Raw genomic sequence first — 20,216 nt, forward strand, 5'->3', positions numbered from 1 at the left:
AATGACAACTAGCTATAACCATAGTCAATTGAAGAATATGTTTGAAATGTCAGAGCTATATTTTCTTAGTATATTTTAAAATTATTTTGAGTTGAATGTTGTTTTTCAATACTTAGAGGTACAGCAAAGAATGAAATTGTTTTTGTTTTTTACTCCCTTGAACATGAAACATGGCAAGATACCTTATTGGTACGAGGACTGAATTTTTCAACAATTGTAATTTCTCCATTAAAGATAAACTTACTTCATTAAGGACCCACGCATTTAAAATTTTAAATATTTTGAGTAAAATCTTTCTAAAATTTACTTTCCTGCCTTCTGAAATAGAGTAAAATGAATATAATTTACTTAAAAATTTATTGATAATTATTATACTGAATATACTTTTTGTATTATTTTTTAAATATTCCATTATTCTTGGGGGATATACAGACTGTTTGCCCCTATAGCTATTACAGGCTTTTACACAGGTTAAGATCACTGTTGTTTGATGTCTAGATACAATTTTGATGAGTTTTGCTTCTTCCTTCTTTCTTATTCTTCTTTTATGGTTATCATCACTGTTCCTAATCATAACCCTTCTCCATACTTTAAATTCTTAAGCTATGGAATAATAAACAAGATAAATAAAATTTTGTAACATTATGTGTTAATAGACTGGGTTCTAGGGGCTTGACTCTAAGTCAAATATATGAACTTCAGCATATGGATTTTGTCATGTTTTTTCATTATTCAGAGGCCTTTGGGTATCTCACTGTCTTGAAATTGTGTCCTAAACTAGCAAGATGTCTGAAAAGAAACTATTGCCTGTACTTTGGTTTTTATCTGAATTGACTGATGACTTTCACCCTTATTCTTCTATTCAAAGGTATTTTCTTTGAGCTTTCAGATTAATTGCTGATAAATCTTCACCTATAAAAATTCCATTGACTTTGGTAGAAGGATAGTGTCCTGACTTTCCTAGAAAATAATTCATTCTATAAAATTAAATGTTTCTTAAAAGTATGTACTCATTATTTTATTTTTATTGAAAAACCAATGTGTTCATTATAGAAAGTTTGGAAATTATAAAAGAAAAATAGAAAGTTTTCCAGAATTCTTCACCCAGAGATACATACTATTAATATTTGTGATACTTTTTCTCTGCTTATATACTTATGTATGCACAGAAAAATATACTAGTTTGTGAAGTTTTTTTAAAAATTAATTTTGAAAAAGTATACAGCAAGCCATAAAAGTCAGCTCCCCAACTGTCTGGGTTCTTCCAGAGTGACTACACTCAAGTAGTTAATTTTAATTAATAGTTTAGTATTTTTCCCAGTACTAATTTTTCCTTGTTCTCTTTCCTCTAATGAGTTGAATAATATTCTGTTTTGGTTATGTTTTTCTTCCAATAAAAACTCAAATAAATGTATTTTTTGTAACTATTGATGTAAAAAATATCAAACACCATTTGTTGGCTCCCTCCTCAGTAAGGTGAAAATTTTCTCATGCTTTTCTGTCTTCCTTTTTCTCTCTCTGTCCCTTTACATATCTTGTTTTTGATGAATTAACCTGAAGCTTTTAGATCTAGATTAACATTGTTATTATTTTTGACCTAGTGTATCTGCTTGATCACCAATTATGTTAAATAGTTATGTTTTAGAATCATAGCAACCAGTATATTGCTCACTAGCAGCAATTTTTAACATGACTATCCCATTATTGAGTTCTTTATTTTAATTCCTCAGTTGCCTGCAGTAATTTTTATTTCAAGAAGATTGAATATGTAGTAAAACTACTTCAGGTTTTTTTCTGCATCATTGAGTCTATTTTTGTTTTGTCTGCTTGTTCCTGAAACTAATAAATATATATTTATAAATTTTAAAAAAATAAAAAAAAGTAATTACTTCAGTATGCATCTCTAAAAGATAGGGCTCTTAAAAATTATAACTACAATAATATCATACCTTAAAGTAACAATTCCCAGATATTAATAAAATAAAAATTAGTGTTCAAATTTCCAATTGTAGCATAAATTTTATAATTTATTATTTATAGTTCACATAAATCTGGACCAAAAAAGGTCTGCATGGTTTTTGTATCTGTTATATACCTCTTTAATTCTATAAGTTGCTTCTCTATTTCCTCCCTTCTTACCCTGTCAATTTATTTGTTTCAGAAAACAGAAAACTGGGTATTTGGTCTGTAGATATTTCCATAGACAGAATTTTGCTGATTGCCTCACTATAGTGTCACTTATTATGTTCCTTTGCCTCTGATACTAGTTGTTGGATTTAGAGGCTTGATAAGATTCAAATTCAATTTTTCTCTCTTTTTTGGCATGAGTTTTTCATAATGGTGTGTTTATCCATCAGGAGGCACATAATGTCTGGTTGCCTCTATTTTTTTCTGTTATCGGTAGCTATGATGATGATGATAAATAAAATCCAATAATTTGTATGAGCTGCAAATTCTGGGATTTACATTCTGTCATTTATTGCCTGGAATACTTCAATAAAAGGCAATTTCTCTTCCTCTACTATTAGGTTGGTATAAAAGTAATTGCGGGTTTTGCATTTTTTTAAACATTTTAAACTGCAATTACTTTTGCACCAACCTAATATTTCGTTAGCTAGCCTTCCAGGTAGCATTGAAAAGACAATTCTTCCCCTTTCATTGTCTCTTTTCAAAGTAATGAGTTTGTTCATGAGCACTCTCTAATAGTTACCAATTTTTTTTTTTAGCATTGTTATGAGGCTAGTATCATTTCTGACATATTTGATGTGTTTTAGTCCATTGAACTTATTTCCCTTTTTGATGCTAACATGGTCTTTTTGTGGCCTGTGAGAGCTTTGTCCAGTTGGCTCCTCAGCCTTTTTAACATGTAGGTTTGATAGAACCTTTGATAGGTTCTCTGCTGTCTCATCTGACAAGATTTTCTAGGCTAATCTTTTACATTTCTTGTCCCAGACCTGGAATTGGTTATTTCTGCAAGTAACTGGACATTAATATATTCTTTAAAGTTTCTCAGGTAATTCTAATATGTAGCTTAGATTGAGAACAAATGCTTTAGTACCTCTCTGAATTTTATAGTTAATACAAGGATATTTCCAAATTTTTTTATGGTACGTTAGCTACTTCCTCAAATTTAATGACCTATAGTTTGCTACATATTTGTTTAAATTTTGGACTACTTTTCTTCTTAACAAATTCCAAGATTAGTACTCTCACGTGAAGAATAATGGTTTCAAAAATGGAAAACTCTCCAATTGCAATCAACCATTATATTATTATCCTTTTTTCCCCCCAATCTTTTGAAGAATTTAAACAAGAGCCATATAAGCCTAGTTCCAATTTTCATGGACTTATGACAATTCTTTGATTGCATGGTAAGAAAATGCAATATACAAATGTAACAGACCACTGGCAATGAATACTTTCGCCAAATCTACATTTAATTACCACTACAATATAAACAAGAAAGAAGAGTTTTCTGAAAGAAAACCAGATGACAAGGAGATTTAGGTGCTGTTGATGGGGTTTTAATATTACAAACCAGGAGTGGTCTTGAGGCATAACTCGGTATTTGGTTAGAACTGCTATGAGATTTTTCAGGCCGGATCTACCATGTGGGAACCTGGCATCTCAATCAAGAACTTGGTAAGATATTTGAGCCCACTGCTTGAAGACATCTTAGCTTTGCATACCTAAATCCCTATGGTCACCTCCCCAAGGTGACAGACATACTGTTCTGTTGCAGCATATGATTAACAGGAGGCTGAATCACAGGTTTAAATGGCCAACAGAAATAACAGTATCCGTCTTGTGGTCATACTAACGTCTTCCTTTTTATAGCTTTGATTTCTTTTTTAATTTGAGACTTATTTTGATTTCTATAAGTCACCTTAATTAAACATTCCTTGTAAAGCATTAGGGTAAGAGTATAAAGGAATAAAACAAAGTATAAAGGAATCTTGCAGGAACAAAATCAGTGAAACAAATCATGCTTTTACTAAAAGCGTTCTAAGTGGATCACAAAAACAAATTAATTCTGGTTAAACAGTTTGTGCACTTACCTCCAATTCATAGCCAGGTTCACACTGATAAATAACTGTGCTTTCAAAGCTGTATTTACTGCCAACCACAAATCCATGTTCTGGACTTTCAGGTTTCCCACAAGAAACTGGACTGCAGGATTTATCAGAAAATGGTGGCTCCCAGGTACCATCAAGCTAAATAACAAATAATATAAGTTATATTTAGGAGTTAATATGTATGAATGAAAAGTCTGTAAATATTGATTGTATAGCAGAATAATCTCTAAAACGATAGTCAAAAGACCTAGAATTTGGTCCTACTTCGGCTACTTATTACTTGTGGCCTTTCAAAACCACACATTAATTATTAGGTGGCCCTAATAGTCATTGCTAAACAATTTTGGACATTTCTTAAACACATAAAACAAGCACTTTCTTCCTAATAAAATCCATTAAAAAACTCAATAACACCAAGAAGTATGTTTTCCTTATGATGCATGAAGACTGGGTGGTGGACACAATTATTCCATGACATACCAATACACCCTTATATTTACATAATTTTACATTTTAATTTAAAGTTTATGAGAAACAGCAACTTTTAGGCATACCACTCAAAGTTTTAAAAGATGGCTTCCTTTTCTCCATTCCAACATGAATACTTGAAAATACTCTATCATATATTTTGGAGTGTGTCACATATATTTTTTTAAACAAACAAACAAACATATATGTATGTATACACACACACACACACACACACACACACACACTTTATTCCCCCCACCCCAGTTAGAATTGACATTTTCAGCCCTCTATTTGGGTAAAGCACACACAGATGTTTCCTTTGACTGTTATTCTATTGCTAATATTTTTCTGTCTTCTTTGAGTGCATATTTTGTGAGTCAGATAGTAACTGCCTAAAACAGGACTTGAGGCAAAACCCTCTATTCTACATATGAGCCAGAACTTATTTTATATATATGCCCGTGTCGTGCAGGATGGCCTGTGGGGTTTCTGCTCCCGCTCCCCACATAAGAACATAGGATATGGTGAGGCCAAAAAGGAACACCCTCGGAGCCATAGGTAGGGAAGTCATACCACTATGGTCTCAGTGGAGGCTGGGTTTACACGACGTGCGACCTGCTGTCCACTTTGCTGCCAACCATCCGACTCTCCTCCACTCTCCTCGGCTCCCCTCCGTAGCCGTGGCAGTTATATCAGTGGCCAATGGCTCAACGGTTACAGCTGATGGCCAAACAGCCACAGCTGACGGCCATCTACTACCGTAGCCAGCACCTCTCCACATGAGGCCGAAAGCCTGGAAACTGCTCTCTGGGGCTCTGTCCCCACAGCCCTCATCTCAATTAACCACTCCCCTAATGTTGGAAATATAAATTGTACCTTATTTTCATACTATAAATAATGCTTCACTAGATAATGTAATCCTTTCAATGACAGATTTATAAAAAAGGAAACAAGTTGGAGGAATATAAGGTCACCGGGCACAATCATATTTGAGATGAAGTTCAATGGTATGCTTAACATAAAAGCCATTCTATACCACACAGCATTTCTCCTCTTTCAGCTCCTACCGCCTCCCTTCCCCCTCCCTACGCCAGTAAAAGAAGACTACATCAACAGCTCATTTTATTTTTCTTTCTCTGGTATGTCTTATGGAAGCTAGGAGAAGGGGGTGTGCTTGGGAGGTCATCTGTCTACGGTGCTGATCTAGGCGCTTTCCTCCATTGTCTATACAGTTTTCACACTGAGCATACAGGATATGCGCTATTATACACATTTTTTCCAATAAGGAAAGTGAAGCTCTGAAAATTTAAGTACCTTTCTTAAGGTCACACAAGTAGTAAGTAGCAGAGTCAGAATCTGACCCCAATTTTCTGTTTCTGCAAACTTTGGTCTTTCTGCTAAAACTGGAAACATTTTGTATCATGAAGGCTCATTACTACACATAGATACTCGAGCATCTATGTGTAAACCATGTGACCACATGACTAATTTGTCATGAATATCTTGTAGATATTTTAACATTTTATCTAACTTTGCCACTTTTCACCTATTCTTGGCACTTTCTTCACTTAAAAATGGGAATATTGGAAAGAAAGATATATTTTATTACATTTATATCAAAAAACTTCTCAAATCTTTTCATATGATTGGTAACCTGAGACGTTTATTTTTTCTTTTCAGGACAGTAAGATATCACTCGTGTGGATACTCCATATATGCACTTTTTATACACACAGATTCATTATTTACATACATTATTTATAAAGACATAGATCAAAGAGTTATACTCACACATTCCAATTAAGTCAGAATCTTACCTGACATATTGATATGTTAACTCCCTCATAGGTGTAGCCTTCTGCACATGACACAGAAACTTGCTTGTTCACACTGAAATCATCCCCATGAACAAGTATATGTGTCATGTTTGCCGGCAGAGTACATTTTTTAGGACTGCAGGAAATTCTCTCAGGGAACCAATGGCCATCTTCCTGACAGGTGAATGTATCTGTATCTGTATCCATCATATACCCTTCCAGACATCTGCAATTGAAAAGCAAAAATAAATGCCTTAAAGAGAGTACAATCAGTTGGTGTCCTATTCGTGGATTTAAGAAGCTGTTATAAGGCTCAGTAGACCTCTTACATGCTGTGTACCAAAACTGGTGCAACCGTCAGGGGGATGGCATTGCCATGCAAAAACACCAACATACATGTAACAATGATAACCAGATCAATCCTTCGTGATTCACATTAAAGATTAGCCAAGACTAAAGTTGCTTTAAGTGTTGTTGATATTACTTACCGTCATTGTGGATAATATTGAATTCATTTTTATTCTGAAAACAGCTAACAGTTCAAGAAATTCTAGACAAAGTCCAAAATAGACTCAGATACTAGTAAGAATATAACATAATTAATATTACTGGGTATCTATTTTGTGCCAAGCACTATTCTAGGTCCTTTACATAGGGAATTTCTTTTAATCCTGATTAATAGATATTATCTGTAGTATGGCTGTTCAAATTCAAGGTAGACATGGCCCTAAAACTCTATGATTTAAAAAATTTTCATTTATTTATTCAGCAAATGTTTACTTATTAGATTTCAGTCACTGTCCTAAGTGCTCTACTCATATTAACTCATTTAATTCTCAAGTCAATCCTATGAGTAGGTATTATCATTATATTTATCCCATTTTGTAGATGATGAAACTGACACCAGAGAGATTAAGTATCTTCTCCAGGAAGGGATAGAGCTGAGATTTCCACATAGAATCTGGCTCTAGAGTCCACGCTTTTACCTCTATACTACACTGCCTTTTAAATTAAACCATTTAATTAACTAACATTTATTAGGTGGATATATTTTTTAAATTTCACAAGTTACAAACAAGGTGAGAGTCAGAGGTTCTCAAACTTGGAATGATCCGCTTATCTATTAAGTGAAGATCTGAGAGGTGACATAACATACAAGGAATAACAAACAGACAAGTTTTGAGAAGCAGGTGATATTGTGACCTCTTATCTGACAAATTAACATCCAAATAGAAATTTTAAAATGTATTTCAAAAGCAAGGAATAATTTTTGTTTTTTCTTCTCAGTGCATCATCTACCACTCTTTTGCTCTCCTCTCTTATCATTACCATCATCCTTCCTTGAATCTATTCCTTACTGCAATTGAGAGAAAATAAAGGTAGGGCTAAAATGTCCACAATAGACATGCTAAAGAAGAATTGTTGAATTATGCATAAAATCTAAGAAGAAAATATATGAACGATAATCTATAATGCCTTCTGAGATGTGAATAAAATTTAAATTGATTTAGAGGGTTGATACATTTTTGAACATTTTGAACATTTATTCCAATAAAAAATTAATTTATAAATTCATTCCATATTTATTGTCATTTTAAATAAGGAACTTTCCAGCAAAAAATAATAATTTGTGTATTAAATGCTTAGTTTGTCCCAATAGCATATGCTGGAAGTCTCCTTAAGAATATCTCCCTATTAATATTGATCAATGAGAGTATGTAATATTTTTTACCTGAATTCTTCAGCTTTTGTCTTATTTCACCAACATTTGCATGTATGAATATAACTATAAAGAGATATCATAAAGAAATTTACCAGCATGATGTTTTAGAAAGAGCTTTATGATTTAAAAGATATTAAAGCTAGCTAGAGGATCTTATTGCTTCATGAAGCTCAACAGAATATGTAATCATGACAAGTATAATTGGAATTACAATCTGAAAATGTAGAAATTTATTTTTACAGCCAATGGAGTTCTACATAATTATGGGTAGAAAGTGTTAAAAGCTTTAGATTTGGGAGAACAGTCCATGGATGGTGTTTTCTTCCGAATTAGCCAAATTTTAACAGATTACGTTTCATTTTACAGCTCTCCTGCCTGCACCCCTTGGAGACTTAGAGCCACAGTCTTACCTGAGTTTCACTTTACTTTCATAGGTGTGCGTCTCTCCAGTTGCTACTGCATTGGCAACAGATGGTGGGCGTCCACAAGACAGGGGCTCACAGACTGGATAAGGCTGGCTCCACGTCCCTTTTTCTGTACAAATCACATCTGAACTGCCTTGTATGACATACCCAGATCTGCAGCTGTAAGTTATCACATTCTCCTCCAAAGAGCCACTCCCGCTGACGAATGCATTTGGTATTGTTGGGGGAGAACCACAAGACATGTGTTCACAGTGTGGGAAGCCAGAGCTCCACTGGCCGTTGGTATCACAGGTGATTTCAGAAAGTCCCAGAAGCTTGAAGCCTTTGAAGCACTGAATCAGAGCTGCCTTTCCACAACCAAAATCTGTCCCGTTGACAGCTCCATTTTGAATTACTGGTGTGGAACACCGGCAAGGCAGGCAGGAAGGTGGACTGCCACTCCAGGAGCCATTGGAGAGGCACCTTCTTGAAGGACTTCCATGGAGCTTATAACCAGAAAAGCACTGATACTGTATATGTCCCCCATGATAAAAGGAAAAGCCATTAGGGAAGCCGTGGGGAAGATCTTCGGGAGGTCCACAGTTAATTGGTTTACAGAGAGGAAACTCTGCATCCCAGTTCCCATCGGACTGGCAGGTGAGTTTTGGAGCACCATGCAACATGTAGCCCTCGTGACAATGGAACATCACTTTCTTCCCAAAGCCATAGTCTAGGCCATCCATCACCCCATTTGCCACCTGTGGTGGCGTGGCACATCTGACAGGCATACAGAAGGGAGGGGTTCCACTCCAACTGCCGTCCCCAAGACAAACACGACTCCTTGTTCCCTCAAGTAAGAACCCTACATTGCAAGTGTATTCAACCACTTTTTGGAATGTATACTCATCTCCTTTCATGTGGCCATTGGCTAAGATTGGGGGTGAACCGCAGTCCACCGGAAAGCAAGTTGGCTCTTTCCCATCCCAATTTTTATTTTCTTGGCATGTTCTCATCTTAGTGCCATTCAATACATACCCAGGATTACATTCATAGTACAACACACTCAGGTATGTGTAATTGCTTCCTTTGATGGAGCCATTCATAACTGGACTTGGTTTTTTGCATGAAATGGCCTCACAGCGTGGGGAAGTACCACTCCACTCTTTATTCTGTAGACAAAGTCTTATGTCAGAGCCTACCAGAACGTGTCCGGGTTTGCAGCTATACTGTACAGCACTGCCCATGGTAGTCTCTGTAAAACGCAAAAAGCCATTTTCAGGAGCAACAGGCAAGTCACATTCAACTGAAATGCAGGATGGTGCACTGCCATTCCAAGTTCCGTCTTCCTGGCAGGTCAGCACAGGGTCCCCCAAAAGTTCATATCCTGGATTACAGGTGTAAGAAACCATGGTACCATACAGAAAGCTTGCTGGATGTGGAGCAGGAGTTGAGTTTTCCCAGGTTTTACCCTCTGCTCCCAGATGAGGAAGAGGGTGAGGAGTCAGATATGGAACTTCCATCACATCTTCCTCTTGGTCAAAATATCCCTGGCCATCTTTGACCTTAGTACACTCTCCAAAATCAATGTGAGGAGGGAGACCACAGTCTATGAGTACACATGTTGGGATGGGGCTTGACCATCCAGACTCTTCACAGGTCTGCATGGCATGACCAGCCACCTGGAACCCAGGGAAGCAGCTATAGATGATCATGGCACCATAGCTGTAATCTGCACCTTCTACGAAACCATTTTCAATGGATTGTGGGGGGTTACAGTGGATGGCATTGCAAGATGGGACATCCACATCCCAGTCACCTGTCTCTAAACAGGTCAAGGCTTTGGGACCTTCAAGCCTGAACCCTTGATCACAAGAGTATGTAATGGTTTCTCCATAGTGTAGGTTTGTGGAAGAGAATTTGCCATTCAAAATCTCTTTGGGCTGTGGGCACTCAATGGGTTTACATGTTGGTTTTCCTCCAAGCCAGTGACCATTTTCTCCACAAAGAGTGGTAGTGTTTCCCACCAACTCAAAGCCTGGCTTGCAGGTATAGAGCGCTGTGCTGAGATAGGCAAGACCCTGCACATCGATGATGCCGTTGAGAATTTCCTCAGGTTGTGGGCATTCGACCGGAACACATTCTGGCAGTGGGGAGCTCCAGGTACCATCAGCTTGGCAGAATGTGGTAGGATCTCCTCTTAGGAAAAACCCATCCACACAAGAATACTTGACAGTACTTCCAAAATGAAGAGCAGAAGCAGGAGCAGGAACGCCAAAGGCAATTAGGGGAGGTGGGAGGCAAAGAACCAGCTTACAAACTGGAAAGGAATCATTCCATTGCTGAGATGGCAAGCATTTCAGGACTGAGGGGCCGTGGAGGGCATGGCCTTCTTTACAGGAGAACGTCACCACTCCTACCTCAGTAGTCAACTCCTTCAAGACCAGCTGGTTTTCCAGGAGGGGTGGCTCTGGGCACTTGGCAGGCACACACTTTTGGTTTGTCTTCTTGTTCCATTTGCCAGATTTCTGGCATGTCCAAGAATTATCACCAATCAGCTCATAACCCTCATTACAGAAAAACTGAACCTTGGACCCTACTTCAAAATGTTCTCCTTTCATGTAGCCATTCTGGATTGGGGGAGGTTTGCCACAGTTGAGAGGGATACATGACAGAGGGGATTCACTGTGCCAGTGGCGATTGGCTTGGCAGACAAATACAGGGCTTCCAACTGACTCATATCCTGGATTACACCGATATCTCACTTCGCTCTCAAAGATCCTGCCGGTGGTATGCTGCATAACAGGGAGAAAACAATTAAGGACAATTTGCATAACACAGAACATAATTAAACATATTGAATAGCAAAAACAAACTAAACTAAAATTTCTACTTTAAAATGAAATAAGATATATGCAAATGAGGATTTATGTTTTTTCTAGTAGGTCCACTCTATTTGTTTTTATTAAGTGAAAAGGACAGTAGGAAGTCAAATTAGATAATCCCTACTGCAGAAGTGTTTACCACAGTGCTGAGCCCATAAGTAAAAGATCAATTGTCTTTTTTTTGATCAATTGTCTTTTGATTGATTGAGTATAAATCGATTGAATTGATAGAGCAATACTGAAAATTATAAATTATTTTGTAAGTGAAAACAATCGTGTTGACCAAAGCAATACTACAGTTTGTTGTTTTAATCACAGAAAAGGAAACACACAAACATACATTTATTTGTGCATTTTGTTGGACAATAAAAAAAGCCCAAAAAATATTTTTCATGGATATGGCCCTAAGAGTACTGTCAGAGTTTAGCGTTCATTCTTAATATACTTTAAAAAAAAATTGCTGCTAAAACAGACAGAAGGAAATAAAAGCACTATTTCATCTTTTAAACAGAAAATTTAATATTCGTGATCTCAAAATTCAAATAAATAAGTGTATAATAACAGGTCATTTCTAGGTAGTACAGAAGATGAGTGAGTTATGAAACCTTTCAAAGATTACCATGGTTCCTTGTTAACGATAATGGTGAAGTTGAGTTTCTGTGCTGTAATGAGCTTCTTAGTATTTGGACATAATTATTTGTTGCATTTACTTGTTTATTGCTTACGTGCATGTGGGTTCCCCACATGCACGTAAGCACCATGTCATCACAGGCCTAATCTATATTGTTAAATACTAGTTTTTCAATACTTACCTGGCACCCAGTAGTAGGAGCTCCAGAAATACTTGTTAGATGAATAAAGCCTCCGTTCATATATTATACATCCTCTTCCAATGGAAAGCTAATGTATCTGAGCAAAGGTCTTAAATATAAGTCTTACTGTTGTTTTGTTATTTTTTAATATACAGGAGAAAAGGTATTATATGTGCATGGGTTTTTAAAGAGTATTTAATTATCAGGTTGGTGCAAAAGTAATTGCGGTTTTTGCAATTATTTTTAACTTTTTAAACTGCAATTACTTTTGCACCTACCTAATAGAATATTGTCTACTTAAAATTGCCCTTGACTTTGGGGAATAGTTTCTCATTCCTGTTTTTTTTTTTTGATGAACTTAATGAGAAGACACATATTATCGTAAAAGCAGGACATGTATGGGCCTAACTTAACCCTTTGCTCATCATAGTGAAATTACCTTTAAACCCACTAGAACAAGGTTGCAAAAACTGCATCATAGCAAATAGTTTATCCCATCATTTATATAACAATTAGAATTGATAATAGAGTTTTCTAGGTTCCATTTAGACCCTGATTTATTTCTGTAAAATAAAGTATACATCCATCTTGGACTAACTTCTTCTGTAAATCAAAATAGTATTTTATTAAAGTTGGTTTATTTTAACAATAGCTAGGGCTAAGATATTGCTACAAAGTGCTTCAAATGTCTACATACTAGTAGAATGTAGAAACTTATATATTAAAAGGATTCATATCTCTGCCACATTTTCTCCAGTGTTTACCACCTATAGATTTAGCTACTTCTGTTTTTTAACAATTAGTCTGTTCACTGCCCATGCTCTGGAATCCTGGGTTAGCCACACTGGCTGGCCCTGAAAGTGATGAAAGCCATAGACCATTTACCAATCAGTCTCTTACCTCCAGAAAGCCATTCTCAATCTTAGGTGGTTCATTGCAAGATACAGGATGGCATGTGGGTATGGGGCTACTCCATTGTCCTGTGGCTTCACAAGTGCTCTTCTTCTCCCCTTTGATGTAGAACCCCTTGTTGCAGCTATAAGCTACCATGGCTCCAAAACTGTAGTTTGATCCACTCGCATAGCCATTCATGATGCTTGGTGGCTCTCCACACCGCACGGGGATGCACTGGATAGACATGGGGGAAGGGTTCCACTGCCCACCTCTCAGACATTCAATCTTTGCTGAGGTGTTCAGTACAAAACCTTCCATGCATTTGAAGCTCACAACTGAGCCTGCTGAAAACTTTGCTTTGCTCACAGATTCCAAGATGCTGTAGGAAACAGATGGGGGTTTTTCACAGAAATGAGCTATACAACGGGGCATGGCCTGGCCTTCTGGGGGAACCCACTTGCCCTGGGCATTGCAGAGGAGCTGGGAATTGTCTGCCAGGCTGTAACCATCTGAGCAGTAGTAGAAGGCAATGTCTCCAAATAACCGATGAGCAGTCTCTGGAGAGGCGTGGTCCACGTAGGGGGGCTCATCACAGGAGACAGCCAGACACTGCTGGTTACTTCCACTCCACTTGCCACTGGCCAGGCATTCAATGGTGTGAGGTCCAGCAAGGGTGTAGCTACGAGATTGGGGGGAAAATAAACAGTAAGGACAGTATTTGAGAAAAGGTGTTTACATCTTCTTATTGTGCTTTTATTTTTATCTTCTCTCCAACAATAACTTTACTTTTATTCTTTACTCTTTAAAATAATATTTACTATTTGAATATTGAGCTTATGGTCAGATGACTTTTATCTGAGATATAGTAATATACCTTGATATTAGTATTAATCTCATTCAGAAAGGGAAATGTATTTAAGATTATTTTTATTTAAGGAACTCTAAAAATTGTTACACATTTCTTTAAAAATAAAAATCAGGGGTAAGCGACAGTCCTGTTTAACTCAATCCAAAATTGGAACTTCATCTGTCTTTAGATGGTTTCAGTTGGTTGACTTTATCACTAGTCTTTGAAACAATCTCTGATGAGCCATATGTAGTCTACACAGAGTTCATAGTTATACACTTATACTCAATGAACTTTAAACAGTGATTATAATTTCAGTCTCCAATGTTTCCTAAACCCTTACCTATGTGGTTAGTGTTAAAAGTTGTGTTCTGCATATGGCTCTGCTATTCAACCAGTATGAATAAATTTTGCTTAATAATTCAGTATGTCAACTATAATTTTATATATGTGTATAATACATATATATATATATATATATATATATTCATGGGAGTATATGGAGTATAGTATAGGGAATAGAGTCAATGGAATTGTAATAGATATATACGATGTCAGAGGGGCAATAGATTGGGGGAGAGGGTTATCACTTTGTGAGGGGTGAAATACCTAACTATTACATTGTTTTGTACACCTGAAACTAATGAAAAAGAAAAAATAACTCGCAGTCTTTCTTTAATGCACAAGGTGGTTGCCCATATATGATGACAGATTGATAACTAACAAAAAATCTTAAAATACTCTCATGCTATCTCAGTGAAGTAGAACAAAATAGTAGGATGTGCAACACTAGAATAATTTTTTTTGAGTCATTCTTATTTTCATTCCCACTTTCTTACTGAAGGGAAAGATGACAGAGTTTTAAAGTAATTTCGAACTTCTGATCGGTTCGTCATTTTGATAGTAATGAAGGGTAAGGGGACTGAAATAAATTGAGCACCTAATTTAATCCTGCTTAGACATGTTAATTTCATTTTACAGATGAATAAATGGTGGTTTAGACATATTAAGGAACCTGCCAAGAGTCACACAGCTGCAAGCAGCAGAGTTAGCATCTGAATTTAGTTTATACTTAAACCTTTTCGATGACATTCCTTTCTTTTTTTAAAATGAGGTAGGTTAGACCACAATTTGTGGGTGTCCTGTGGAAACTGTAGTGCTCCGTTACAACGACAAATTATTTAACCCACCCTTCAGCAAAGATTTTTAAGTCATTAGTTAGCACATTCTCCTGAGGTTCCTTTGAGTTTTATTAAGAGATCAACTATCATAGAGAGGTTCAAATTCCTTCACCCTAGCTGGCAAGATTTATGAAATCTACAGGAAACAGAGAGACCAAGGGAAAAATGATAGAGCATCAGAGGAGGTGTGTTCATCTACCCTACCTATGGTTGTATATCATGCAATGGTCTCAAAACGAATACTCTCAGACCTTCTCAGTAGCTGAGCTCAGTCTCCAGTTAAGATCTGCAGCATTCATTGTTTTGGATAAGTGCAGTTCTTTGTATAAGAATCTGAACCTAATAAATTTTTAGATGGCTTCTGTCTTAGAGGATCCAGGAAGGTATACAAAGACAATATGCTAAAACCATAATTTTATTTAAATAATCCATTATCTTAGGTCTGAGTGCCCAGATTCTACTGCTCCTGTGTAGTATGCGCTTGGGGTAAAAGTTCTATTTGCAGAGGCTCCAGATGGTTTATAGCACAATTTACATCCTTTGCACACTTTGATATATCCTTTGCACATGTATCCTTATTTTCACAGCACCCTTGATGTTGCTAGCATATTTCATTGGTTGAAGTTCACAGACATCACCTGAGACATCTGTGATCTATTAGAATCCATTATACCAATCTGTAAAATGCTTCTTTTATTTCACAGGACCAGAAACGTCTGCCTCCGGAACCTTCCTCAAAGCCTTAAGGACCCAAGAACTGTGTTTTGTAATTTGGCAGTACTTTGTTAGATTTCTGACTCCCAATCTCTGGAAAATCTCCACCAACCAGTGGAGAATTATAACAAAGCTCTTCTGTAATGTCATAGAGAATTACCACTAAATACATATATTTTGAATAAACGAATTTACAGGATACATTTTTGATACTACCCAGAATTTCTTACCACCTATACTATTTCTTTCTCTGACCTAAGATCCTGACTTTTCTTTATGACTCTCAGTCAATAATTTAAGGGCCATGCCATGTGCTAATGATTTGCTTAGTGCACAGATGCAGTGCCAGGGCATTTACTTATTTACCCTGCGCCCACTGCCTGATGCACTGTAGGTTCCTTCACACCTAAAGTGGCTGCTTAAAGGAGAAAGGATTGATTTTACCTGAAGAATGGGAAGGGAACAAAAGACCTCATCGATTAAATGGCTTTTGAACGGAGCCATGAGAGAAGTGGAAAAGCAATCATTCAAGGCAGAAAAGTAACATGAGCAAAGAAGTGGGGATGTAATATAGCTGGGGCATTCTGGGCACTTATGAATAGTTAGGAAGAGCATATGAACACCTGAAAAGGGAGTGCGAGCACTAGAATTGTGTATTTTTGACAGGTTGTGACGGTTGATGAGTAAAGATGTAGCAGGCACAGATTAACTGGAAATGACTTCTGACAAGAATCTCGTAAGATTTTATCAGCAAAACGTCACTAGAACAGAAAGATATAGAAGCGGTTTATTAACCATATGCCTCAAAGAGTATTGATGAATAGAAATAAGCTAGGTGGGAGTTTCGTACCTTATAAATGTAGTAAATCTCTGTTCTTAGCCCAGACAGCCATCAGTTTGTAAGTAACACATAACTACAGGATAGGGAATAGGGTTTTTTTTACAGGCCTCTTCAATGTTTCTAATTCTCCAAGGTAATATTTAATAAAGACAAAATAGAAGGTCCTACACATAGATAATAAAGAAAAATTGCACAAGCGGAAAACCTAGCTTAGTGGCAGTCAACATGAAAAAAATAGAGTTTCGTTGAACAAAAGATGAATGAGTCAACGGTGAGATCCTTAAAAGAGTTACTGCATTTCTAGAAACTACTAGAAAGAAAAGAAGAGAAATGAAACAAATATTCATCTTTTATATACCATGTGCTAGTTCCTAGATTCGGTGTTATCTCTGTTGCAGTTATATTCTAATTTGCATGTGTCAGTGTGCATTCAGCTCTGGGATTACAATTCACAAAGGGCTATACACCTATTGAAACAGGCTCAGAGGAGAGTGACTCTGAGAGTGAACAGACTTGGAATCATGTGCACGTATGAGAAAGAGAAGTGTGGATCTGAGAGTGAGCTGGCTGAAACGTCTGTCTCCCCACACCTTTACTTCCAAAGTAGGATGCTTGGCACCCTAGCCAGAGTAGAGAATCATGTTTCAGTCCTGGAAATGTGTGAAGGGGCTGAGATCCCTTACTGAAGCCTTCCAATTAGCTTTGATGATCCATTTGTAGGAGAACCTTGGTACCAAGCTATCAAGACTTGAATGCCTGGCATTTCAGAGGAGCAGAGAAATTTACAGAGTGGCTTCAAGAGGTGGAACTAAAGCCAGTGCTTTAGACTAGATACATATGAAGATGAAGATGGGGCTAGATGTTTATTAAAAATAACTACCTTCTAAAATACATCAGTTAGTCTTTTAAGATGCTAAAGAAATATATCTTTCATGAATGACCAAAAACAAAAAAAGCAATTAATTGTTAGCTATCGCCTAGATAGAACTATAATTGGTCTCTGATCAAATATCTGTACCATTTCATTAGAAATCTGAATATGTTAAGATTTCTGAAAAACATATGTCACTGCTTATTTAAAGAATCACTTTAAAAATGATAAAGTTGTATACAGATGGTGAGATATGTCATCCTATAAATGTTGGCTACCATAGCAAGAAACATTGGAATTGGTACAAATCTAAAATGTTAGAATATTTAATTATATTCTGTGTGACATTTTGTATTCTCATTCATGAGACATGGGACACACTCTAGCAGAGTGTTATTTAAAATAGGCCACACGTATTATAAAACAAATTGTTTTACCTCATAATTCCAAAGAAAAATGGCACATCAGTATTACAGTGATGCCATAGATAAACACATTTTAGGATGAACTGTTTGTAATACATTAGCATATTTCTGGAATAATAATAAAAAATCCTTTGAAAATGGGCAGAGTAATCTTACAATGCAATTTTCAGTGATTTGATTTGTACACTGAGTGAAAGGCTACTAATGAACATGTGCCTGGGAGCTTTCTGAGTGGGCTCTCGAGTGAGTTATTAACCCTTCTTATTTCAGAAGAAGAACCTAAAAAGAGGCTTGAGAGCAGCATATTAGATCTTAAAAGAGCTACAATTCAATAACAGCAACAGAAAGTATGTATTTGTATCAGTAAACAACTGTTTTCAATTAAAAACAATGATCAAAATTTTATCTTAGCATATTCAGGAATTGCATTTAAAAGTCCGTATTTGAGAAGAATCGAAAGGGAGACATTCTATAAGGATTTTGAGATGTCAATGACCCTTCTTTTCCTCTGAGTTTCTCACCAAGAAAAGTGCGCACACAGGATGAAACGGAAAATGGGAAAGAAGTGATAATTTCGTTAATCTGGGCAATCAGGTGAAAACTCCCAGTGCAATGTTTTGATAAAAGTTGGATTTGAAAGCCCAAGTTTAAGGCAGGAGGCAGAAAGGAGACTTCTTGCTTCTTTCCTTCCTTGGCATTCATCTTATTACTCTAGTCTCCTAAAGTATCTACTCTTCTATCCTAAGCTTGAGAGCGGATCTTTCTCCCTTAATTCAAGGAAAGGCCCATGCAAAACATAACACCAATATAAAAAGGAAAACCAGTGAGATTGAAGCAAGAACATGTGTATGTACATGCAATAAGCAGGCCTGGGTAGCTTACACAGTGTGTAGAGCAGTGGCCTGTGTCAGGTAGCCCCAAGGGAGAAGAGAGAGGTTCAGAGGGCTGGGGAGGAAAATAGGCCCTAACCCTCTTATCAGGCCAGCAGCATGTAAGGAAGTGCAAAGAGACAACAGGATAGGATCCATTACACAAAAATCATGACATGAACGCAGTAATGCCACCCTGGAATAGAACAAGACGCAACGCATGTTGACATATGCCAATAATCCCTTGGGGTAAGAAATAGAAAAGGAGTAAAGAGAGAAGGATGAGAACTGACCCTAATTCTGGTTACAACACAGTCTGAAAACCCTCCCTATATAACACTTGATGACATATAACAAAAACATTTTAAATATATAACTGAGTTGATGAGAAAGGAAATCCCCATGTGCCCAAAATGAAGAGAAAATTACAAAAAGAAAAGTAAGTCTGTGAATGAATGCTGTGCCTGTCCTTGCATTGGACAGGAAGACAGGATAGGAAATACAGCCTTGGAGTTTAAACAGTGTAATAGCTGAGTCTCTGGCATAAATTTATGTTCTAGAAGGGCATTCACTGAAAGAATATTCACTAGAAAAATTCTGATATGAACAAGTGAAATCTATGTATTTGCTAGGACTCTGGGTGGAAAAACAAAGTCCCTGCTAAGGTATCAATCCCCAGGTGGATTTGAGGGTGGAATTTACACCATTTACATTGTCTGGAAAGCCTTCAAACTGATAAACAAATGTAAAATTAGATTCTTGGCTGGTGATGTTCCTGGGGCTCTTGGTAGAAAAAATAATCCACATAGTCAGACCATAAGGGACACAAATAAATTATTAAAACAGGCCTGTATACCGTAAAGACAAATCTGAAGTTATAAAACATACACAAGCATATTTTCCATCATGAATGGATCAGCACACAGACCAAATAGCAACATTAGAGCACCAGTAAATTGAGATAATAGAAAAATGGTCTGAAATATAAAAAATGTAAAATAAACGTTGAAATAATAAAGGACAAAAAGACTCAAAAATTTATTTAAAAAGCCTATGCAAATATAAAAGAAATATTTGAAAACTAAATAGAAATTCTAAAAATATAGAAAATTTAAAAATTTCAAATTAATGGACACATTCAAAAGCAGAGTACAGAAAGTAGAAAGAAAAATTAGTGAACTGGAAGAAATATGTGAGGAAATTACCCAAATGCAACACGAGTTTATAAAGAGTTGGAAAATGTGATAGGTTAATAAACATGGAAAATAGAAAGAAAAGGTCCAATGTATATCTAATAAGACTTACAGAAAGAGAGAAAAGAGAAAGTGAAGAAGAGGGAATATTTGATGTGAAATTTGATGAGAATATTTTTAAATTGGTGAACGATAT

The 20,216-nt window shown here is 36.5% G+C and overlaps 1 protein-coding gene across 1 annotated transcript in view; it reads right to left on the reverse strand.

Annotated features, from left to right (window-relative positions):
* SVEP1 (sushi, von Willebrand factor type A, EGF and pentraxin domain containing 1) overlaps positions 1-20,216 on the reverse strand; it is a 153,427-nt gene that overhangs the window by 20,996 nt on the left and 112,215 nt on the right. The window contains exons 37-40 of the mRNA XM_081065226.1: positions 13,086-13,758; positions 8,498-11,283; positions 6,365-6,590; positions 4,059-4,214 (exon numbers count right to left, since the gene is read on the reverse strand). Of these exons, the coding sequence (XP_080921352.1) occupies positions 4,059-4,214; positions 6,365-6,590; positions 8,498-11,283; positions 13,086-13,758 (3,841 nt within the window). The remainder of the gene's footprint in view (positions 1-4,058; positions 4,215-6,364; positions 6,591-8,497; positions 11,284-13,085; positions 13,759-20,216) is intronic.

Source organism: Rhinolophus hipposideros, assembly GCF_964194185.1.
Source record: "Rhinolophus hipposideros genome assembly, chromosome: 11".
In the NCBI taxonomy this organism is placed as follows: domain Eukaryota; kingdom Metazoa; phylum Chordata; class Mammalia; order Chiroptera; family Rhinolophidae; genus Rhinolophus; species Rhinolophus hipposideros.